Genomic DNA, 26,297 nt, shown 5'->3' with positions numbered 1-26,297 from the left:
CATGTGCATACAAGATGTTAACTTAGTGACAAATGCTGGATGTGTTTCTTTAGTTTGTGAGGATGAAACTGATCAAACTAAAATAAAATGTTACTAAGGTAGTAAAAATTAAGGTATTTTTTAGATAACTCTGCCATTCATTTAGGGAGCACTCAAATTAATTCTATGCAGTGACCAAAATCTTAGACCAACTGTGTGTTTTATTAGGTTGCTGCTGCTGCTGCTAAGTCACTTCAGTTATGTCCAACTCTGTGCGACCCCCACAGACGGCAGCCCACCAGGCTCCTCTGTCCCTGGGATTCTCCAGGCAAGAATACTGGAGTGGGTGGCCATTGCCTTCTCCAATGCATGCATGCATGCTAAGTCGCTTCAGTTGTGTCTGACTCTGTGAGACCCTATGGACAGCAGCACACCAGGCTCTTCTGTCCACGGGATTCTCTAGGCAAGAATACTGGAGTGGATAATTGCAGTTTCAGATCATGAATTTTAAATTATTTTAACTAGGCTCAAATATATATTTATTAATCAAAGTAGGAACCATTACAATCAACACATTTTTGCCAACGAGAAATAAGTTTGTTTATTCCTGAAGCATAAAAATCTGTACTTTGGGATTTGATGAACTCTTGGAAAGCATTTTCTGAATCCTGCTGGTTGTGGAAACATTTTCCCTGCAGAAAGTTGTCAAGATGCTTGAAGAAGTGAAAGTCGGTTGGTGAGACGTCAGGTGAATATGGAAGGTGAGACAAAACTTCATAGCTCAATTTATTCAAATTTTGAAGCACTGGTTGTACAACATGTGGTCAGGAATTGTCATGGAGAAGAATTAGGCCCTTTCTGTGGACCAGTGCCAGCTGTGGGCAATGCAGTTTTAGGAGCATCTTATTGATCTGCTGAGCATACTTCTCAGATGTAATGGTTTTGCCAGGATTCAAAAAGCTGTAGTGGATCAGACTGGTTCAGTTCAGTTCAGTCGCTCAGTTGTGTCCAACTCTTTGTGACCCCATGGACTGCAGCATACCAGGCCTCCCTGTCCATCACCAACTCCCAGAGTTTTCTCAAACTCATGTCCATTGAGTCGGTGATGCCATCCAACCACCTCATCCTCTGTCTTCCCCTTCTCTTCTTGCCTTCAATCTTTCCAAGCATCAGGGTCTTTTCCAATGAGTCACGTCCATCTCTTTGTGACTCTGTGGACTGCAGCATGCCAGGCTCTTCTGTCTTTCACTATCTCCTGGAGTTTGCTCACATTTATGTTCATTGAGTTGGTGATGCTAGCTAACAAATTTATCCTCTGCCACCCCCTTCTCCTCCTGCCCTCAATCTCTCCTAGCATATGGGTCTTCTCCAATGAGTTGGCTCTTCACATCAGGTGGCCAAAGCATTGGAGCTTCAGTTGCAGCAACAGTCCTTCCAATGAATATTCAGGACTGATTTCCTTTAGGACTGACTGGTTTGATCTCTTTGCAGTCCAAGGGACTCTCAAAAGTCTTCTCCAGCACCATAATTCAAAAGCATCAATTCTTTGACACTTAGCCTTCTTAATGGTCCAAATATCACATTGGTACATGACTCCTGGAAAATCCATAAGCTTGGACTATACGGACCTTTGTCGGCAAGTGATGTCTTTATTTTTTAATATGCTGTCTAGGTTTGTCATAACTTTCTTTCCAAGAAGCAAGCATCTTTTAAATTTCATGGCTGCAGTCACTGTCAGCAGTGATCTTTCATTATTAGTATATAGGAATACAAGAGATTTCTGTGTATTAATTTTGTAACTTGCAACTTTACCAAATTCATTGATGAGCTCTGGTTTTCTGGAAGCATCATTAGGATTTTCTATGTATAGTATCATGTCTTGGAGGCCATGAAAATAAAATCTGTCACTGTTTCCATTTTTTCCTCATCTATCTGCCATGAAGTGATGAGACCAGATGTCATGATCCTGGTTTTCTGAATGTTGAGTTTCAAGCCAGCTTTTTCACTTTCCTCTTTCACCTTCATCAAGAGGCTCTTTAGTTCCTCTTCATTTTCTGCCATTTGAGTGGTATCGTACTGCATATCCAAGGCTGTTGATATTTCTCCCGGCAATTTTGACTCCAGCTTGTGATTCATCGAGCCCAGTGTTTCACATGTATACAAACTTGCCCTTATTTATACATACATAACCTTTCAAAGGTGATCCTTGTTATTCATGGATTCTGTATTTGTGAAGTTGTCAACTCATTAAAATTATTTTAATCCAAAATAAATAACTGCAGTGCTTTTGTAGTTACTTGCAGATGTATGCAGAACATTGGAAAGTCTGAGTCACCAGGTACATGTTCCTGTTAAGGCTGAATACAGTGTACCTCTGCTTTATTCCAAGTCTCATACTATACAAATAGTGTCCTTTTCTCAGTCTACTGGGATGCAGTTTGGCATCTTTTTACCTCCTTCTTTTCTGGTAATCTCTCTTTTTAAACAGTCCACAAGCATGGAGGTGCAGAGCTATCTAGTGCCCTAAACCTGAGGAGGCTATGGTGTGCCTTATGGGGAAAATACATGTGTTGGGTAAGCTTCACTCATGGGCTGTCAGACTTGGCTGTGAGTTTGATATTAATGAATTAGCAGTACAGTAAAGAAGGTGTATTCAAACATGAACACACATAAAAAAAGATTGTACTTTGGTTGGTTGATGAAACGAGACCAAAATGTGACCAGAGGCTTGAAGAACTATATTTACTGCTAGGAACAGTGATCTAGTACTCACTAATTCAGTGTTTGCAGCAACCTTGTAGAACATAATTATGGCAAATAATGAGAATATATTTATCTTGTTTTATAAATGAAATGAATATAAAATCTGAAAAATTATATGTATGTGTGCATACATATGTACATAAATATGCTATGTTTCTATTATATATAAAATATGTTATATGTAATATAGTATATCTAAAAATACATATAGTAATATTTTTAAATTTCATAATAAAAACTAAAAAGGAAAAGAAGTAAAATGTCACTGTTTGCAGATGACATGATACTATACATAGAAAATGCTAATGATGTTGCCAGAAAACCAGAGCTCATCAATGAATTTGGTAAAGTTGCAGGCTACAAAATTAAAACACAGAAATCTCTTGCATTCCTATACACTAACAGTGAAAGATCAGAAAGAGAAATTAAGGAAACAATCTCATTTACCATCACATCAAAAAGAATAAAATATCTAGAAACACATACCCAAGGATGTAAAAGACTTGTACTTCAAAAATTGTAAGATACTGATGAAAGAAATCAAAGATGACACAAACAGATGGAGAGATATACCATGCTCCTGGATTGGAAGAATCAGTGTTGTCAAAATGACCGTACCACACAAAGTAATCTACAGATTCAATACAATCCCTATGGAACTATAGCATTTTCCACAGAATTAGAAGAAAAGAATTTATGATTTGTATGGAAACATGAAATACTCCAAACAGCCAGAGCAATCTTGAGAAAGAAAAATGGAGCTGGAGGAATCAGGCTCCCTGACATCAGACTATACTACAAAGCTACAGTCATCCAAACAGGTTGGTATTGGCACAGAAACAGAAATATAGATCAATGGAATAGGATAGAAAGTGGAAATAAACCCACACAACTATGGTCACCTAATCTATGACAAAATAGGCAAGAACATACAATGGAAAAAAGACAGTCTCTTCTATAGGTGGCACTAGGAAAACTGGACAGCTACATGTAAAGTAATCAAAGAATACTCCCTAATATTATACACAAGAATCAACTCAAAATGGATCAAAGACCTAGATGTAAGACTGGACACTATAAAACTCTTAAAGGTAAACACAGGCAGAACCTCTCTGACATAAATCACAGTAAGATCTTTTTTGATCCACCTCCTACAGCAATGAAAATAGAAACAAAAATAAACAAATGGAAGCTAATTAAACTTCAGAGCTTTTGCACAGCAAAGGCAACCATAAACAAAACAAAAAGGCAATCCACAGAAAGGGAGAAAATATTGCAAATGAAGTGACTGGCAATGGATTAATCTCCAAAATATACAAGCAGCTCACACAGCTCAATGTAAAAGAAAACAACCCAACTCCAAAATGTATCTAAATAGATATTTCTTAAAAAAAAAAAAAAGACACACAGATGGTCAAGAGGCACATGAAAAGATGCTCAACAGTGCTCATTATTTTTTTAAAAAATGCAAATCTAAACTACAATAAGGTACCACCTCACACCAGTCAGAACAGCCATTATCTAAAAGTCTACAAACAATAAATGCTAGCGAAGGTGTGGAGAAAAGGAAACCCTCCCACACTGTTAGTGGGAATGTAACTTGGTACAGCCACTTGGAGAACAGTGTGGAGGTTCCTTTAAAAACTAAAACTAGGGCTACCATATGGTTGCAAATATATCTGAAAAAAACACATATTCAAAAAGATGCATGCACCCCAATGTTCATTACAGCACTATTTACAAAAGCCAGGACATGAAAGCAACCTAAATGCCCAACAATAGACGAATGGATTAAGGAGATGTGGTGTGTGTATATATGTATACACAATGGAATACTACTCAGCCATAAAAGGGATGAAATAATGCCATTTGTGGTGAAGCAAATCTGACAAAGACAAATATCATATATTACCACTTATATGTGGACTCTAAAATAAATGGTACAAATGAACCTAGTTACAAAACAGAAACAGAGTCACAGATATAGAAAAAAAAATTCATGGCTAACAGGAGGAATGGGAAGTGTTAGCTGCTCAGTCAGATCTGATTCTTTGTGACCCCATGGAGTGAACCCCACCATGCTCCTCTGTCTATGAAATTCTCCAGGCAAGAATATTGGAGTGGGTTGACATTCCTTTCTCCAGGGGATCTTCCTGACCCAGGGATCGAACCCTGGGTTGAAAAATCTGCAGGTAGATTTTTGACCATCTGGGCCACCAGGGAAGTCCAGAAGAATGGGGAGGAGGGATAGACTGGGAGACTGGGATTGACATATGCATGCTACGATAGACAGCCACCAAACAGAAACCACCAAACAGGTAACCAAAAAGACATTCCGTACAGCACAGGGAACTCAATTCAGTACTCTGTAATGACCTATCGGGAAAGAAATCTAAAAAAGAGTAGATATATGTATAACTGATTCACTGAGCTGTATAGCAGAAACTAACATAACATCAGAAATCAACTGTATTTAAAGCTTCATAAATAAAGTTTAAAAAAAATAAATGATGCATAAGCATCTGGAGATTACCAATTAGTTTTCTAACAATGCACAAAAATAAAATTATCACATATGTTGGTATACATCAGAGAAAGCTAATTGCAGTGATTTCAATTATACAGTAAGTCATGCTCATGTATCACTTATACTTGTTCAACAATGACTTTTAAAGTCACTTCAGAGTTGCACTCTATTTTCTCACTTCCCTTCAATGTAAAAACCTCTGAGAACTGGTTTCTGCCTATACCAATTCAAGAGAAATGTTTCATTCAGGAGCATGTACCACTATTATCATTCCCCTCTTCTGAACTATCCCTCACTCTGGTTTCCCTTACAATAGCTTCTCTCATGTTCTTTCCACCTGTCTGACTACTAACACCTGTTGGGGATTCTCCTGTTCATCCTGTAACTGTATTCGCCTCCAGAATTCTACCCTAGAATCTATTTTCTTATCTTCCTAGGTGATCACATGCACTAAATAATCACTTGGCCTGTGATGTGCAATCCTGCATCTCAGCTCCTCTCCCACATCTACTGCACACAGGACACCTGATTATACCACCCATTCAAAACTTTTCCAAGATTTCTTTTCTCTATCTCAGTGACTCACCCAGCCATTGAAACCTGAAATCTGGACACCATCCATCGCCTTTATGTTCATTTGGTCCCCAAGTGATTTCTGTTCTATGTTATTAATATCCCTCAAATATATCCTGTCTCCAGCACTGTGACTATCCCCCCACAACCTGTTACAGGCCTCCTTGCCTCTCTAACAGTGTAACCAAACAATCTTCAAAGTGGCCTCCTGACTCCGAGTCTAGGCAGGCTCCACGTAGATGGTCCCTAGGCTGTCAGTATACCCTCGCTTAAATCTTTAAGTCTCTACTCCCCCAAATTCAAGGCAAAGCCCAAGGTCCTCAGCCAGGTTTTCAGATTCAGTGATGGGTGGGTGTGGGAGAAGCTTTATAACAGAGTTTGTTTTTTCACCAGAGTATGTTATGGTTCAGTTGCTAAATCATGTCTGACTGTTCGTGAACCCATGAACTGCTATCTCCTGGAGTTTGCTCAAACTCATGTCCATTGAGTGGGTGATGCCATCCAACTATCTCATCTTCTGTTGCCTCCTTCTCCTCCTGCCCTCGATCTTTATGGTCTTTACTCTGCCTTCATTATGGTCCAACTCTCACATCTGTACATGACTACTGGAAAAACCATAGTTTAGACTATAGGGACCTTTGTTGGCAAAGTGATGTCTCAGTTTTCTAATATGATGTCTCAGTTCAGTTCAGCCAGTCATATCTGACTCTTTGCAACCCCATGTACTGCAGTATGCCAGGCCTCCCTGTCCATCACCAACTCCCAGAGCCTACTCAAACTCATGTCCATCAAGTTGGTGATGCCATCCAACCATCTCATCTTCTGTCGTTCCCTTCTCCTCTCACCTTCAATCTTTCCCCGCTTCAGGGTCTTTTCCAGTGAGTCAGTTCTTTGCATCATGTGGCTAAAGTATTGGAGCTTCAGCTTAAGCATCAGTCCTTCCAATGGATACTCAGGACTGATTTCCTTTAGGATTGACTGGTTGGATCTCCTTGCAGTCCAAGGGACTCTCAAGAGTCTTCTCCACCACCACAGTCCAAAAGCATCAATTCTTTGGTGCTCAGTATTTTTTTTTTTAATGGTCTAACTCTCACATCCATACATGACTATTATAAAAACTACAGCTTTGACTAGACAGACCTTTGTTGGCAAAGTAATGTCTCTGCTTTTTAATATGTTGTCTACGTTTGTCATAGCCAAGCATCGTTTAATTTCATGGCTGCAGTCAAAATCAGCAGTGATTTTGAAGCCCAAGAAAATGAAGTCTGTCACTGTTTCCATTGTTTCCCCATCTATTTGCCATGAAGTGATGGGACCAGATGCCATGATCTTCATTTTTTGAATGTTGAGTTTTAAGCCAGCTTTTTCACTCTCCTCTTTCACTTTCATCAATAGGCTCTTCGGTTCCTCTTTGCTTTCTGCCATAAGGGTGGTGTCATCTGCACATTGGATGTTGACATTTCTCCCAGTAATCTTGATTCCAGCTTCTGCTTCAGCCACCCCAGTATTTCACATGATGTATTCTGCATATAAGTTAAATAAGCAGGGTGACAACATAACAGCCTTGACATACTCCTTTCCCAATCTGGAACCAGTCCATTTTTCCATGTCTGGCGGATGTCTAGGTTTGTCATAAACTTTTTTTTCCAAGAAGCAAGAGTATTTTAATTTTGCGGCTGCAGTCAACATCTGCTGTGATTTTGGAGCTCAGGAAAAAAAAAAGTTGTCACTCTTTCCATTTTTTCCCCATCTATTTGCCATGAAGTGATGGAACTGAATGCCATGATCTTAGTGTTTTGAATGTTGATGAAGTGAGATTATCATTAGAGCAATAGGTAACGGAACAGGAAGATTGTGGAGGTTCAAGAGAAGACAGAAACAAATCTCAGAAGCTGGGAAAACTAACTTTGCAAGGGAAATATCATAGTACTGCTGAGAAGTGAATTCCAGCAGCAGCTCTCTGGCATGACTTAGGTGACAGCAGTCAGTGTTGTACAAGGACAGCCACCCTGTCAAGAAACAAACGTTGAGCTACCCTGGTGTGAATATAGGCTTAATGAGGGTTGTTGGGCTTCTGTCTGGTAAGCAGGATGGTGTATACTACAATCCAGGCATTTTTTCTAGGTGTAGGGACACAGCAAGAAGCAGAGCAAAGTGCTCTCTTAATGGACCTTACACTGTTTGGGGACAAGTAAATGACACAATCTCAGAGAATGGTTAAATGTCACAAGGAATATAAAACTGGCGGGGGTGTGCTCAGAACAGTATTTGTATAATAAATAATTGAATATTATTTATTCACACTACATTCTCAGTTCTCCAAGGGATGGCACTTAGCTGGCACCATTACAATCAATATCTGCTTTATGGCAGCAGGACTCAACTCTCTAAATCTGTCTATTTCAGAGCAGAGGTAAGGGATATTCCCAAAGAGGTGTTTAAGTAAAGGCCATGAAGTTTTGTCTTGAGTAGAACTGGAAAGATGGGGAGTACAAGTCGGGGTGGATCAATGGAAAACTGGACCAGATGGACTCAGAGGTTCTTAGAGTATGGTTAAGAGAGGTCTCTATTATACTGTGAGAGCTAATGCAATTAAAATGTTTGGTTAGCACTGGATATAGTCTCTCGGATTGTCTGAGACAGACTTTAGCTTTAGAAAATGAAGCACATTGAAAAGCCTTTGCTGCTGAATATACCCATGTAAAGTAACCTGAACACACAGGTTAATGTAAGAAAATGGTTTTACTACTGAAGAAGGCCTAATTATAAACAAAGATTTGGCATATATAACAGAACACATTTTTAGTATATAGATTTAAATTTAGAATTTTGTCCTGATAACTAGAAAAAATATGCAATCCAAAATTGGCCATATTCTCAGAGAAGTGTACTTTGAAATTCATTTTTTCACTATATGTTACTGAATACAGGCTCATGAGCAATTGTGTTTAAAGCTAGACTTTTGTGTCTTCCATGTTTTAGACATACTTGATCTACACAAGTTTTTCCTAAGGATTTGCTGTTGTCATCATCTGTCTTCCAGATAACATACAATGTAATGCCCACCAACACACAAACATTTTCTTATTCACTGCTGTGACTCAGTATCCCAAAGAATGTCTGGGCAAATAGCTGTTCAAAAATTTTTAAAAATCATAGAACACGTGAAGAGAACCAGAGAAGAAATAAAAGGCTAATTGAAGGTGCTTGACGAAGAGACATGAAGAAAAGATTCACATAATTAGGACTGAAAGTGAAAGTCACTGAGTCACGTCCGACTCTGTGACCCCATGGGACTGCATAGTCCGTGGAATTCTCCAGGCCAGAATACTGGAGTGGGCAGCCGTTCCATTCTCCAGAGGATCTTCCCAACCCAGGGATTGAACCCAGGTCTCCCACATTGCAGGTGGATTCTTTACCAGCTGAGCCACTAGGGAAGCCCCAAAGTGAAAGTGAAAGTCGCTCAGTCATGTTGGACTCAATGAGGATTAACCTAATGGTAATACGGTGAAGCATTTCACACCTATAAGGATAAAAAGGTATTATCTTTACAAGAGTCATTGCTTCTTTGACCAGGAAGTCATGGAGAAGCAGAAGAATTACTAATACCTGAATTTCATAATAAAGGGGATACAATACAGAAGACCAGTAAAACATGAATAGATACCTATCCATTTAGTCTGAAGGGATATGGTCTCCCACCCACGTGAACTACTGGGCAAATTCTGAGGGTCTCACACAACCTTGGAATCATCATGATTTTGAAAGATTAGATACGGCTGATCATGTATGATTTATAAGCAAAATTTCTAAATTCTACCTGGGTCGCTAAAACATACTTTTGCTCTTCATTCAAAAAGATGGAGTCAAAAGAAAAATTCAGCACTTGGTCTACAAAATACAGATTCAGAATATTGTATAATATAATCACATATAATGTGAACAACTATATGAATCACATACTCATTCAAGTTTTAGATGTGAAATCTAGAAAATTGTTTGACTTCTTTTTTAATGAGTTATAGAGTTAAGGACTCCTTTTTACCCATAAGCAAAAAAGAATATTCCATAAAATTACAGTCTCTTGATCCTAAAGGCCCACTGGATGAAAAACCAAGATTCACTTTCCTTCACCATTAAGAGTGGAGTGAGCTGACGGAATCCTCCACCATGTGACTACAGAACATGGATTTCAGTCAAGGACTATTTAGGAAGCAGTGAGCAGACTTTCTATTCTCAGTTATGAGGCCCTGAGGATATGAAAATGACAACCACTCTGATATATGACGGACCAAACTTCTGTTTCTAAGATCACAATTAATATAAATGATTAAATGGTCCTGTCTCATTTAAAAAAGAGCTGTGCTTAATGTTTAATCAAATTCCAGTATATCTCATTCTCTGGATTATCATCATTACAGACACCTGAACAACCTGTGAAACGACAGAAGATGAAGCCAGTCTTCAGAGCACTGCTCGGCTTCAGTCTCAGGTCCCATCAGTCTCTGGAGAATTCCTGAACTAGGAGAGCCTCCCAGAGCCCAGCTTCATACAGATCTGATCTTCAGAAGATATGCCATATTCCAAAGCAGAAATGTGTGGAGTAGTGAGTCTTTTGATATAACCATATTTCAAGGATTTCAAACAGCAATAGATTAATAGATTTCTCCTATTAACACTGTTTGTTCTTTTAATATTGCTTGAAATTTCCTACTGCTGCTTATTTCATAGGAATATAGGAAGAATCAAGAATATAATATTTATAAGGCTTTTATGGTCCTTGGGGAAAATGTGTTAAATATCCAGGAGTATTTATACATCCTATAAAAATAGAATATAATGTTTTAAAGATCAGAAAATCATCAATGTACTTGGTTTTGTAGCACAATGTTTTGATAAAGCAAATACCAAGTTGAACTGAACTTGTACATGTAGATAAAACTTTAAAGAATATCTAACTTTCTATTACAAAAAGCATAAAAATTGTAATGCCTTTATAAGTATATGCCATTTTAACTAATAACTACTGTATTTACTGTCATTAAAAAACAGTAATAATGAATATTATCTACAAAACAGCATGTTTAGCTAATTGCCTGTATGTCACAACTGTGTGACTTATGATAAAACATCATTTATTTTTCTGTGATGTTAAAATAATCCCTTTTAAACCAATGCCTATTTTTCAAAATGCCTTCTACCTTTCTGCTGAGCAGGGAGGGAAGTGCAGCGTCTTTTCAGAATTTACCTTGAATAATAAATTGTTCCATGTTTTCTTTGAAAGGCTGGATGTGCTCTTTTGATGACACTTGGTAAACTTTCCCTGCTTCAACTTCACAGGCTGAAATTAAAGAGAAACCGTGTTCAGAATGTCACACTGCTAATGGTGCATTGAAACAATTACAAATTGTTTTAGGAAATCCTGTTAACCATGATAACTGACAAATGTCAGCATCCAATGCTGTCAAAAGAAGCCTAGCATCAAGGCTTCACTTTAGGGGATTATAAAAAGAAATTAAAAATATTATAGTTGATGTACAACATTATGTTAGTTTCAGGTATACAACAGTGATTCAACATTTAAATATATTATGGAATGAATGCAATGGTGAGTCTAGTAACTATCTGTGACCATACAAAGCTATTACAATATTACTGAGTATATTCCTCATGCTGTATATTAAACCCCATTCAGTTCAGTTCAGTCGTTCAGTCGTGTCCAACTCTTTGTGACCCCATGAATCACAGCACACCAGGTCTCCCTGTCCATCACCAACTCCCGGGGTCTACTCAAACTCATGTCCATCGAGTCGGTGATGCCATCCATCCATCTCATCCTCTGTCGTCCCCTTCTCCTCCTGCCCCCAATCCCTCCAAGCATCAGGGTCTTTTCTAATGAGTTAACTCTTCACATGAGGTGGCCAAAGTACTGGAGTTTCAGCTTCAGCATCAGTCCTTCCAATGAACACTCAGGACTGATCTCCTTTAGGATGGACTGGTTGGACCTCCTTGCAGGAGGAGGGACCCACAAGAGTCTTCTCCAGCACCACAGTTCAAAAGCATCAATTCTTTGGCACTCAGCTTTCTTCACAGTCCAACTCTCACATCCATACACGACCAATGGAAAAACCATAGCCTTGACTAGATGGACCTTTGTTGGCAAAGTAATGTCTCTGCCTTTTTTGTTTTTTAAATGGGTTCTTTTTTAAAAATATAAATGTATTTATTTTAATTGGAGGTTAATTACTTTACAATATTGTATTGGTTTTGCCATACATCAACATGAATCTGCCACAGGTATACGCATGTTCCCCATCCTGAACCCCCCTCCCTCCTCCCTCCCCATACCATCCCTCTGGGTCGTCCCAGTGCACCAACCCCCAGCATCCAGGATCATGCATCAAACCTGGACTAGTGATTCGTTTCATATATGATATTATACATGTTTCAGTGCCAAATCATCCCACCCTTTCCCTCTCCCACAGGGTCCAAAAGCCTGTTCTATACATCTGTGTCTATTTTGCTGTCTCGAATGTCTCTGCTTTTGAATATGCTATCTAGGTTGGTCATAACTTTCCTTCCAATGAGTAAATGTCTTTTAATTTCATGGCTGTAGTCACCATCTGCAGTGGTTTTGGAGCCCCCAAAAATAACGTCTGACACTGTTTCCCCATCTATTTCCCATGAACAACAGACTGGTTCCAAATAGGAAAAGGAGTATGTCAAGGTTGTATATTGTCACTCTGCTTATTTAACTTATATGCAGAGTACATCAAGAGAAATGCTAAGCTGGAAGAAGCACAAGCTGGAATCAAGATAACCTCAGATATGCAGATGGCACCACCCTTACGGCAGAAAGTGAAGAGGAACTAAAAAGCCTCTTGATGATAGTGAAAGAGGAGAGTGAAAAAGTTGGCTTAAACCTCAACATTAAACCCCATTTTATATTAAATACAAGATTATACCTCTTATCCACATTGCCTTTTTCAACCATCCCTGCACCCCTACCCCAGCAACCACAAGCTTATTCCCTGTATCAATGTATCTTTTCTGTTTTGTTTCATCATTTGTTTTGCTTTTTGGATTCCACACATAATTTATAGTCGTACAACACTGTCTTTCTTGTCTGACATGTTCCACTTAGCATAATACTCTCCAGGTCCATTTGTGCTGCTGCGAGTAGGAATCTTTCCTTTTTCCATGGCTGAATAACATTCCACTGTGTGTGTAGGTGAAAATGTGTGTGTGTGTGTGTATATGTATGTATGTATGTATATATATATAAAACAGATATACACACACATATGTATATGTAAAACATGTCTTCTTAATCCATTCATCTATTGGTGGATACTTAGGTTGCTTCCAAATCTTGGCTATTTATAAATTAGGCTTCAACAAACATAGGGGTGTATACATAATTTTCAATTAGCATTTTTACTGGTATAAATACCCAGAACTAGAATTCATAACTGGTTCCAAATAGGGAAAGGAGTACATCAAGGCTATATGCTGTCACCCTGATTATTTAATTTATATGCAGAGTACATCATGAGAAACCCTGGGCTGGAGGAAGCACAAATTGGAATCAAGATTGCTGGAAGAAACATCAATAACCTCAGATATGCAGATGACACCACCCTTATGCCAGAAAGTGAAGAAGAACTGAAGAGCCTCCTGATAAAAGTAAAAGAAGAGAATGAAAAGTTGGCTTTAAAACTCAACATTCAGAAAACTAAGATCATGGCATCTGGTCCCATCACTTTATGGCAAATAGATGGGGAAACAGTGGAAACAGTGACAGACTTTATTTGGGGGGGGCTCCAAAATCACTGCAGATGGTGACTAGCCATGAAATTAAAAGATGCTTGCTCCTTGGAAGAAAAGTTATGACCAACCTGGACAGCATATTAAAAAGCAGAGACATTACTTTGCCAACAAAGGTCCATCTAGTCAAAGCTATAGTTTTTCCACTAGTCATGTATGGATGTGAGAGTTGGACTATAAAGAAAGCTGAGTGCCAAAGAATTGATGCTTTTGAACTGTGGTGTTGGAGAAGACTCTTGAGAGTCCCTTGGACTACAAGGAGTTCCAATCATTAAATTCTAAAGGAAATCAGTCCTGAATATTCATTGGAAGTACTGATGCTGGAGCTGAAACTCCAATACTTTGGCCACCTGATGCAAAAATCGACTCATTATGAAAGACCCTGATGCTGGGAAAGATTGAAGGCAAGAGGAGAAGGGGAGGACAGGGGATGAGATGGTTGGATGGCATCATCGACTCAATGGACATGAGTTTGAGTAAACTCCAGTAATTGGTGATGGACAGGGAGGCCTCACGTGCTGCAGTCCTTGGGGTCACAAAGAGTCAGACACGACTCAGCAACTGAACTGGACTGATGATATTTTTCTATTTTCAATTTCTTGAGGAATCGTCATACTGTTCTCTATAGTAGCTACTTGAATTTACATGCCCAGCAACAGTGAATGAGGGTTCCCTTTTCTCCACATTCTTCTCACCAATAGTTATTTCTTGTCTTTTTGATAATGGTCATTCTAAGGGAAGTTAGGTGATAGCACATTGGTTTTGATTTCTGTTTTCCTGATAATTAGTGATGTTGAGAACCTTTATCATGTGTTTCTTGGCTATCTTTTTGTTCTTTGGAGAAATGACTGTTCAGGTCCTCTGTAGTTTTAAATTGGATTGTTTGTTCTTTTTAATATTAGGTTGTAAGATTTCTTGATATAATTTGAATATTAAGCCTTTATCTAGTATATTATTCACAAAATATCTTCTCCATACAGCAGGCTGCCTTTTCATTTTGATGGTTTCTTTGGCTGTACAAATGTTGTTTTGTTTGACATAGTCCCATTTATTTTTGCTTTTCTTACCCTTGCCTGAGGAAACATATCTAAAAAAATGTCCCTAGGACGCAAGATGAAAAAGAATATACTGCCTCTATTTTCCTGTATGTATTTTGTGGTTTCAGGTCTTACATTTGACTCTTTTACCATTTTGCCTCTGAATATGTTGTAAGAAAATAATCCAGTATCATTGTTTTGCATGTGGCTGTCCAGTTTCCCCAAAAGCATTTATTGAAGTGGCTGTCTTTCCCTCACCACATATTATTGATTTCTCTGACATATATTAATTGACCATGTAAGTGTGAACTTATTTCTGGACTTTCTGTTTTGTTCCAGTGATACATGAGTCTCTTTTCCTGCCAGCACCAATCATGTTTTGATTACTGTATCTTTGTAATGTAGCCTGAAGTCAGGGAATGTGATATCTTCAGCTTTTTCCTTTCTCAAGATTGCTTTGGCCTTGGGGTCATTTGTGGTTCCATACAAATTTTAGAGTTTATTCCAATTTTGTGAAAAATTCCACTGGTATTTTGTTAGCGACTATGTAGATTACCTTGGGAAGTATGGACATTTTAGCAACATTAATTCTTCCAATCCATAGGCATGGTATGCCTTTCCATTTACTTGTCTTGTCCTCAACTTCCTTCATCAACATCTTGGAGTTTTCAGGTCTTTCCCTTCCTTGGTTAAATTTATTCCCAGGTATATTTTTCTTGATACAATTGTAAATGGATCATTTTCTTAATTTTTCTTTCACATAATCATTATCAGTGTATGGAAATGCTGCAGATTTCTGTGTACATTAAGTCCCCTATATACAAACAAGCTCTATTCTGAGAGCACGTTCATAAGTCCAATTTGGTCGTAAGTCCAACAAAGATGGTCTATGTACCCAACTAACAAAATCGGCTATTTACTGCTGTTTTACACTTGTGTTCAGACACCCTGAGCTTGAAATAAAGAGACTCTACTATTGTACTCTTTACGAGTGACACTGTAAAGCACAGAAAAGCACAATCACTTGTAGAGAATGCACATGAGTGACAACGTATGCCAGACACACGAACTAACTGATGTGACTGGATATGTGAACAATGTTGGCATCATTGAAGGTTTGCAACCTGAAGGTTCATATTAATATGTGGGGGACTACTCTATTAAATTTTGTACCCTTTAACTTTACTAAATTCATTTATTAGTTCTGGTAGTTTTTTGGCGGTGTCTTTATTTTTTATTTTTACTTTATTTTACTTTACAATACTGTATTGGTTTTGCCATACATTGACATGAATCCACCACGGGTGTACATGCGTTCCCAAACATGAACCCCCCTCCCACCTCCCTCCCCATGACATCTCTCTGGGTCATCCATATACTATCATGTAAGAATCGAATCGCCAGTCTATGTCCGATGCAGGATACAGCATGCTTGGGGCTGGTGCATGGGGATGGCGGTGTCTTTAGAAATTTTTATATACAGTATCATGTCATCTGTAAACAGTGACAGTTTTACTTCTCCCATTCCAATTTGGATTCCTTTTCTTTCTTTTCCTTGTCTGATTGCTGTGGCTAGGACCTCCAAAACTATGGTGAATAAAAATGGCAAGATGGACATCCTTGCCTTGCTCCTGACCTTAGAGAAAATGCTTCTTGCTTTCTACCAGTGAGTATGATGTTTGCTGTGGGCTTATCCTACAGAGATTTTGTTATGCTGAGGTATATTTCCTCTATACCCACTTTGTGGAGAGTTCTTATTGTAAATAGAAGTTGAATTCTGTCAAAAGCTTTTCCTACATCTATTAAAATGATCATATGATTGTTATACTTCAGTTTGTTAACTGAGGAGGATTTTCAGAGTCTACGTGCCAAGGCTTTCATCCTAGTCATTTTGAAAAGTAATCTCCAGGTACAAGACACAAAAAAGATTAAAACAGTGATTCTAATGTGCATTACTGTGTGAAGGAGGGAGGAGAAAGAAGGATGCTGACTGGGTTCATAGCTTTGGAGGCTTTGGGAAGAAGAGTATTTTTCAAAGAAAAGAAAATTAATTTGCTTTGAACTCACTGAGTTTTAAGATGCCAGTGGAACATCCATGTGTAGCTGCCAGCAAGTGGCTGGGTGTATAAGTCTGCAGATCAGAGCAATACAGGAAAACTCTGAATAAGACCACTTGAGAAAGCATGTCTAGTGAGAACAAGAGCAAGCCAAGGTTGAACACCTGAGCAATGCCAACTGTAATGAAGAAGCAGAGGAAGAGAAGGCTATGAAGACAGAAGATTTAGAAGGAAATGTCAGATATTATAAGGAGAACCAGGAGTGAGTGGGACCAGTGAGTTCCAATGAGAGGAATTCTCAGTATTTTTGGTCACTCTCCATACACAAGTGATGAACTTCCATGGACAAATCAAGTGTGCAGGCTACAAAAATTTAAGAGGTAAAAGCAACAAAAAGGTAAAACGTAACAGCTGTAAGTTTCAAAAAGACAGTCAGCTTTTCTGTGCCTGAGGCTTTTTATCTGTAATACACAGTGATAGAACCTGCTTCTTGGGGTTGTCACAAGGAATGTCAGTTAATGCGTGTAGAGCACTTAGAATGGAGCCTGGTACATGTTAAGGCCCGTGTAAGTTTTCACCACCATTACTGCTATTATCTTTAGTTTCATCAGCAACAGTAGCAGAGCAGGATGGCCTGGAGGCTGACAGCATGGGTTCTGGAGACTGGGTTTATAGCTTACTTACAAGCTGTGAGTCTTTGCCAGGCATGAACCCCGTGTGCCTCAGTTTCTTCATCTGTAACATGCGGTTAATAATAGTGTCTACTTTGCTGTGAAGATGAAAGGGTTTTACATAGGTAAAATATGCAGAAGACTACAGGCTACACAATAAGGGGATTATCAGCTTTGCTACAATTACCACCACCACCAGAGGGACAGCTTCTAACACACAACAAGAACACGGAACTCTCATCTCCTAAGCATTGCACTGAGGCAATGCTTCAGATTGTGGGAATGACACTTATAGGGACAAACTCAGACATGTTGTCATTTTCCATACTATTACTGTATTCTTTGCTGGCTGTCACTAACCCTGCTCTACCTCACACTGATGATCAATGGCCACAGGATGTGTGTGGATGTTGTGGGTGACACACCAGGGCTAGATGACCATCCAGTTCTCTGTCACCACCTGTGATACCACTCAAGGTATCTCTGTTCTCAGAGAGGAGGGGTCATAACTTCAGAGTCAGCAAAGGCACGAACCTCTGTGCAGTGTGAGCAAACCTCCAAGTTGTTTTCTGGTGGGGAGGTGGTCTCAGCATAAACACATGACATGGGGAGTGCACATTGTTGGCAATGGGCTTTTTTCTCACATGAGGCTTCAGGAAGCACGAAAAGTCAACATTCACTTATTATCATAAGCAATACCATAGAGGTCACTTAGATCATCTAAATGCAAGAGTGACGGCAGTCCAAAGCAAAACTAAAATAATTCTAAATTACTTATTTGACATATGTAGTATCTATGTAAACAGCATAATTTTATATAAGAAAACTCCACAAGTTTGTACCCTGTAGAATTTAGGAAGAGACAGTGGTACTGATTCTTTAAGCTTCAACCTTGAATATACTGAATGACACCAAAACATTATAACATGTGTAAGGCATGGAAGCAACCTCAATGTCCATTAGCAGACGAATGGATAAGAAAGCTGTGGTACATATACACAATGGAATATTACTCAGCCATTAAAAAGAATACACTTGAATCAGTTCTAATGAGGTGGATGAAACTGGAGCCGATTATAAAGAGTGAAGTAAGCCAGAAAGGAGAACACCAATACAGTATATTAACACATATATATGGAATTTATAAAGGTGGTAATGATAACCCTATATGCAAGATAGCAAAAGAGACACAGATGTATAGAACAGTCTTTTGGACTCTGGGAGAGGGCGAGGGTGGGATGATTTGGGAGAATGGCATTGAAACATGTGTATTATCATATGTGAAATGGATCACCAGTCCAGGTTCAATGCATGAGACAGGGTGCTTGGGGCTGGTGCACTGGGATGACCCAGAGGGATGGGAAAGGGAGGGAGGTGTGAGGGGGGTTCAGGATGGGGAACACATGTACACCTGTGACAGATTCATGTTAATGTATGGCAAAACCACTACAATATTGTAAAGTAATTAGCCTCAAAAAAATAAAAAGACATGATGAAGTCATGAAGATTAAGTGCCATGCAGGCACGCACAGTTCCAAGCTTAGGGCACATGTTGGGACATTTCCAGTGATGGGGCTCAGTACAACTGAGGCCAGCCTTTTTACTGATTCATCTCTTATCTTGAGACAGCCCTTCATTTAATACTGACCTGTGCTTGCCTCTCAGTTTACACCCTCATCCTACTGTCATCTGGCACAAAAGGGAGGCTAATCTTAGGATAGTAAATTTTGTTTCAAACACCAATTCTGATCACATAACAGGAGATAACTAAAGCATCTACTCTCTCTTCAAAAAGATTCTGAAGAATCAAAACCTAACTCAACAAGGGAAGTTACCTTTTCTTTTCCTTTAAATTTAATTAATTTATTTTTGACCACACCAGCACATGTGGGATCTTAGTGCCCAGACCAGGAATAGAACTTAAGCCCCCTGCACTGGAAGCCCAAAATTTTAACCAATGGATCTCCAAGGAAGTCCCTACCTTTTCTTTTCTTTCTCTTAATTTTTATTAAACAGAAGTTCATTTAAAAATTTTTATTTATTTACTATTTTATTTTGGCTTCACTGGGTATTCAATGCTGCACTTGGGCTTTCTCTAGTTGCAGCAAGCAGGGGCTGCTCTTCGTCGCAGTGCACAGATTTCACATTTCAGTGGCTTCTCTTGTTCCAGAGCACAGGCTCTAGGCACACAGCCTTCAGTAGTTGTGGCTCATGGCCTTAGTTGCTCCTCAGCAGGTGGGATTTCCCTGGACCAGCGATCAAACCTGTGTCCCCTGCACTGGCAGGTGGATTCTTAATCACTGGACCACAAAAGGAAGTCCCCTACCTTTTCTTTATTGAAGTATAACTGATGTACAAATTATGTAAGTTCCAGGTATACAATATAGCAACAAACAGTTTTAAAAGTTATACTCCATTTATAGTTATTTTAAAATATTGGCTGTATTCTCTGTATTGTAAAATACATCCTTGTAGTTTATTCTATACATGACAGTTTGTACCAGCCACTCCTCATTCCCCATATCATCCCTTTCCCTTCCCTCACCCAACTATTAACAACTAGTTTGTTCTCTATAACTGAGTCTGCTTTTTTTTTTTTTACTAAATCTACTACTTTGCAATATTTTATAGTTTCCATGTATAAGTGATATCACACAGTATTTGTCTATCTTTTTTCACTCTGTACAGTACCTTCTAATTCTATCCATGTTGTTGTAAGTGGCAAAATTTCATCCCTTTTTATGGCTGAGTAGTGTTCCATTGTGTACGTGTTTGTATATGTGTGTGTGTGTGTGTGTGTGTGTGTGTATACATCTTTTTTATCCATTCATCTGCTGATGGACATTTAGGTTGCTTCCATATCTTGATAAATGTGAATAATGTTGCTATAGATATAGGGATGTATGTATCTTTTCAAAATTTTATTTGTGTGTGTGTGTTTTTTTAAGACATATACCCAGGAGTGGAATTGCTGGTTCATACAGTAGTTCTATTTTTAGTTTTTTGTAAATCTTCCATAGTGTTTTCCACAGAGACTGCACCAATTTACATTCCCAACAACGGTGCACAAGCATTCCCTTTTCTCCATATCCTTACCAACATTTGTTATTTGTGCTTTTTGATGATGGCCATTCTGAAAAGTGTGAGGTGATATCACATTGTGGTTCTGATTTGCATTTCACGAGCAGTCAAGAGTCTTCTCCAGTACCACAATTTGAAAGCATCAGCTCTTCAGCACTCAGCCTTCTTTATGGTCCATCTCTCACATCTGTACATGACTACTGGAAAAACCATTACTTTGACTATATGGTCCTTTGTTGGCAAAATGATGTTTCTGCTTTTCAATATGCTATCTAGGTTTCTCAAAGTTTTCCTACATTTCTCAAAGTTTGCTGTGAAGGAGCAACTATATTTTAATTTCATGGCTGCAGTCACCATCCACAGTGGTTTTGGAGCCCCCCAAAATAAAATCTGGCACTGTTTCCACTTTTTCCCCTTCAGTTTTCCATGAAGTGATGGGACTGGAAGCCAAGATCTTAGTTTTATGAACGTTGAGTTTTAAGCCAGTTTTCCTCTTTCACCCTCATCAAGAAGCTCTATAGTTCCTCTTCATTTTCTGCCATTAGAATGGTATCATCTGCATATCTGAGGTGGCTGATATTGCTCCTGGCAATCTTGATTCCAGCCTATGCTTCATCCAGGCTTGAGCTTCATCCAGCCTGGCATTTCGCATAATATACTCTGCATATAAGTTAAATAAGTAGACTGACAATATACAACCCTGTCCTACTCCTTTCCCAATGTGGAACCAGTCAATTGTTCCATGTACTGTTCTAACTATTACTCCTTTGACTCACATACAGGTTTCTCAGAAGACAGGTAAGGTGGTCTAGTATTCCCATCTCTTTAAGAATTTCCCAGTTTGTTGTGAAATACACAAAGGCTTTTGTGTAGTCAATGAAGCGGAAGTAGATGTTTTTCTGGAACTCCCTTGCTTTCTCCACGATGCAGCGAATGTTGGTCATTTGATCTCTGGTTCCTCTGCCTCTTCAAAACCCAGCTTGTACATCTGGAAGTTCTCAGTTCATGTACTGCTGAAGCCTAGCTTGAAGGATTTTGAGCATAACCTTGCTAGCATGTGAAATGAGTGCAACTGCAGGGTAGTTTGAACATTCTTAGTATTGCCCTTCTTTGGGATTGGAATGAAAACTGACTTTTTCCAGTCCCATGGCCACTGCTGAAATTTCCAGATTTGCTAACTTAAAAGTATTAGACAGACTTTTGTCAACAAAGAAAAGTCTCAGCTTTTTAATATGTTGTCTAGGTTTGTCATAGCTTTTCTTCCAAGGAGTAAGTGTTTTTTAATTTCATGGCTGCAGTCACCATCTGAGGTGATTCTGGAGCCAAAGAAAATAAAGTCTGTCACTGCTTCCATTGTTTCCTCATCTATTTGCCATGAAGTGATGGGACCAGATGCCATAATCTTATTTTTTTGAATCTTGAGTTTTAAGCCAGTTTTTTCACTCTCCTCTTTCACCTTTATCAAGAGGTTCTTTAGTTCTTCTCTTTCTGCCATAAGAGGGGTGTCATCTGCATATCTGAGGTTATTGATATTTCTTCAGGCAATCTTGATTCCAGCTTGCGCTTCATCCAGCCTGGCATGTCGCATGAGGTACTCTGCATGTAAGTTAAATAAGCAGGGTGACAATATACAGCCTTGACATACTCCTTTCCCAGTTTGGAACAAGTCTGTTGTCCCATATCTGTTCTAACTGTTGCTTCTTGACCTGCATACAAATTTCTCAGGAGGCAGGTAAGGTGGTCTGATAGTCCCATCTGTTTTAAGAATTTTCCAGTTTGTTGTGATCCACACAGTCAAAGGCTTTAGCATAGTCAATAAAGTAGAAGTAGATGTTTTCCTGAAATTCTCTTGCTTTTTCTATGATCCAATGGATGCTGGCAATTTGATCTCTGGTTCCTCTCTGCCTTTTCTAAATCCAGGTTGAACATCTGGAAGTTCTTGGTCCACATACTGTTGAAGCCTAGCTTGGAGAATTTTGAGTATTAATTTACTAACATGTGAAATGAGTTCAATAGTTCAACTGTTTGAACATTCTTCAGCATTGTACTTCTTTGGGACTGGAATGAAAACTGGCCTTTTCTAGTCCTGTGGTCACTGCTAAGTTTTCCATATTTGCTGGCATATGGAGTGCAGCACTTTCACAGCATCATATTTTACAATTTGAAATAGCTCAACTGGAATTCCATCACCTCCACTAGCTTTGTTAGTAGTGATACTTCCTCAGGCCTCCATGGCTTTGCATTCCAAGATGTCTGGCTCTAAATGAGTGATCACACCATCGTGGTTATCTGGGTCATTAAGACCTTTTTGGTATAGTTCTTATGTGTATTCTACCCACCTCTTCTTAATATCTTCCACTTCTGTTAGGTCCATACAGTTTCTGTCCCTCATTGAGCCCATCTTTGCATGAAATATTCCCTTGGTATCTCTAATTTTCTTGATGAGATCTCTAGTCTTCCCCATTCTATTGTTTTCCTCTATTTCTATGCATTGATGACTAAGAAGGCTTTCTTATCTCTCATTGCTATTCTTTGGAACACTGTATTCAGATGGGTATGTCTTTGCTTTTCTTCTTTGCCTTTAGCCTCTCTTTTTTTTCTTGGCTATTTGTAAGTCCTCCTCAGAAAGCCATTTTGCTTTTTTGCATTTCTTTTTCTTGGGAATGGTCTTGATCACTGTCTCCGGTAAAATGTCATGAAGTGAAGTGAGCTCGCTCAGTCATTTCCGACTCTTTGCGACCCCATGACTGTAGCCCACCAGGCTCTTCCATCCATGGGATTCTCCAGGCAAGAATACTGGAGTGGGTTGCATTTCCTTCTCCAGGGGAACTTCCTGACCCAGGGATTGAACCTGGGTCTCCCACATTGTGGGCAGGTGCTTTACCCTCTGAACCACTGGGGAAACCTCTGTCCAATAGTTCTTCAGGCACTCTGTCTGTCAAGTCAAATCCCTTGAATCTGTTTGTCACTTCCACTGTATAATCATAAGGGATGTGATTTAGGTCAAACATGAATGGCCTAGAGGTTTTCCCTACTTTCTTGAATTTAAGTCTGAATTTTTCAATAAGCTGTTCATGATCTGAGCCACTATCAGGTCCTGGTCTTTTTTTTTTTTTTTTTTTTTTTTTGCTGCTTGTATAGAGCTTCACCATCTTCAACTGCAAAGAGTATAATCAATCCATGAGTACCCATATTTGATATTCTCAGGGGAGCACCTAAGGGGCAGGATTTCACTAATCCTTGACAGTGATGCTTGTATCTTTGATACTCACGGCACCTAGCAAAGGCCTATCATGCCTCAGGCATACAATAAATATTAATGGCACCCCACTCCAGTACTCTTGCCTGGAAAATCCCATGGACGGAGGAGCCTGGTAGGCTATAGTCCATGGGGTCGCTAAGAGTTGGACATGACTGAGCAATTTCACTTTCACTTTTCAGTTTCATGCATAGGAGAAGGAAATGGCAACTCACTCCAGTGTTCTTGCCTGGAGAATCCCAGGGATGGGAGAGCCTGATGGCTGCCGTCTATGGGGTTGCACAGAGTCAGACACAACTGAAGCGACTTAGCAGCACTAGCACCAGCAAGCAAACTATACGAGCTACCACACGCCCAAAGTCAGGGAAGGCAGCAGAGAGGAGCAACCCCATATCGAAGGAGCGGTGGCTGTGTGGGTGCAGAAGGGCTGAGAGGAGCTACTCCATGTTCAAGGTAAGGAGGGGCGGCCATGAGGAGATACCCCTTATCCAAGGTAAGGAGCAGCAGCTGTGCTTTGCTGGAGCAGCCGTGAAGAGATACCCCATGTCCAAGGTAAGAGAAGCCCAAGTAAGATGATAGATGTTGCGAGAGGGCATCAGAGGGCATCAGAGGGCAGACACACTGAAATCATAATCACAGAAAACTAGCCAATCTGATCACATGGACCACAGCCTAGTCTAACTCAATGAAACTAAGCCATCCCGTGTTGGGTCGCCCAAGATGGGAGGGTCATGGTGGAGAGGTCTGACAGAATGTGGTCCACTGGAGAAGGGAATGGCAAACCACTTCTGTATTCTTGCCTTGAGAACCCCATGAACAGGATGAAAAGACAAAAGGTAGGACACTGAAAGAGGAACTCCCCAGGTCGGTAAGTGCCCAATATGCTACAGGAGATAAGTGGAGAAATAACTCCAGAAAGAATGAAAGGATGGAACCAAAGCAAAAACAACACCCAGTTGTGGAAGGGACTGGTGATAGAAGCAAGACTGATTCAATACTGTAAAGAGCAATATTGCATAGGAACTTGGAATGTCAGGTCCATGAATCAAGGCAAATTGGAAGTGGTCAAACAGGAGATGGCAAGACTGAACGTCAACATTCTAGGAATCAGCGAACTAAAATGGACTGGAATGGGTGAATTTCACTCAGACGACCATTATATCTACTGCTGTGGGCAGGAATCCCTTAGAAGAAATAGAATGGCCATCATGGTCAACAAAAGAGTCTGAAATGCAGTACTTCGATGCAATCTTAAAAATGACAGAATGGTCTCTGCTTGTTTCCAAGGCAAACCATTCAATATCACAGTAATCCAAGCCTATGCCCCAACCAGTAACGCTGAAGAAGCTGAAGTTGAATGGTTCTATGAAGACCTACAAGATCTTTTATAACTAACACCCCAAAAAGATGTCCTTTTCATTATAGGGGACTGGAATGCAAAAGTAGGAAGTCAAGAAACACCTGGGGTAACAGGCAAATTTGGCCTTGGAGTTCGGAATGAAGCAGAGCAGAGGCTAATAGAGTTTTGCCAAGAGAACGCACTGGTAGCAAACACCCTCTTCCAACAACACAAGAGAAGACTCTACACATGGACATCACCAGATGGTCAACACCGAAATCAATTGATTATATTCTTTGCAGCCAAAGACGGAGAAGCTCTATACAGTCAGCAAAAAGAAGACCAGGAGCAGACTGTGGCTCAGATCATGAACTCCTTATTGCCAAATTCAGACTTAAATTGAAGAAAGTGAGGAAAACCACTAGACCATTCAGGTAGGACCTAAATCAAATCTGTTATTATTATACAGTGGAAGTGAGAAATAGATTTAAGGGCCTAGATCTGATAGATAGAGTGCCTGATGAACTATGGATGGAGGTTCATGACACTGTACAGGAGACAGCGATCAAGACCATCCCCATGGAAAAGAAATGCAAAAAAGCAAAATGGCTGTCTGGGGAGGACTTACAAATAGCTGTGAAAAGAAGAGAAGTGAAAAGCAAAGGAAAAAAGGAAAGATATAAGCATCTAAATGCAGAGTTTCAAAGAATAGCAAGGAGAGATAAGAAAGCCTTCTTCAGTGATCAATGCAAAGAAATAGAGGAAAAGAACAGAATGGGAAAGACTAGAGATCTCTTCAAGAAAATTGAGATACCAAGGGAACATTTCATGCAAAGATGGGCTCGATAAAGGACAGAAATGGTATGGACCTAACAGAAGCAGAAGATATTAAGAAGAGGTGGCAAGAATACACAGAAGAACTGTACAAAAAAGATCTTCAAGACCCAGATAATCACGATGGTGTGGTCACTCACCTAGAGCCAGACATCCTGCAATGTGAAGTCAAGTGGGCCTTAGAAAGCATCACTACAAACAAAGCTAGTGGAGGTGATGGAATTCCAGTTGAGCTATTTCAAATCCTGAAGTGAAAGTGCTGCACTCAATATGCCAGCAAATTTGGAAAACTCAGCAGTGGCCACAGGACTGGAAAAGGTCAGTTTTCATTCCAATCCCAAAGAATGGCA

General features: G+C 39.5%; 1 protein-coding gene across 1 annotated transcript in view; it reads right to left on the bottom strand.

The window, feature by feature from the left end:
* Positions 1–26,297, bottom strand: part of FMN2 (formin 2) — a 350,878-nt gene that overhangs the window by 61,222 nt on the left and 263,359 nt on the right. The window contains exon 15 of the mRNA XM_068983086.1: positions 11,091–11,183. Coding sequence (XP_068839187.1) covers positions 11,091–11,183 — 93 coding nt within the window. The remainder of the gene's footprint in view (positions 1–11,090; positions 11,184–26,297) is intronic.

Source organism: Capricornis sumatraensis, chromosome 10 (genome assembly GCF_032405125.1).
Source record: "Capricornis sumatraensis isolate serow.1 chromosome 10, serow.2, whole genome shotgun sequence".
In the NCBI taxonomy this organism is placed as follows: Eukaryota; Metazoa; Chordata; class Mammalia; order Artiodactyla; family Bovidae; genus Capricornis; species Capricornis sumatraensis.
Note: the sequence above shows the minus strand (reverse complement) of the source record. Positions and strands in the feature narration are given on the sequence as shown.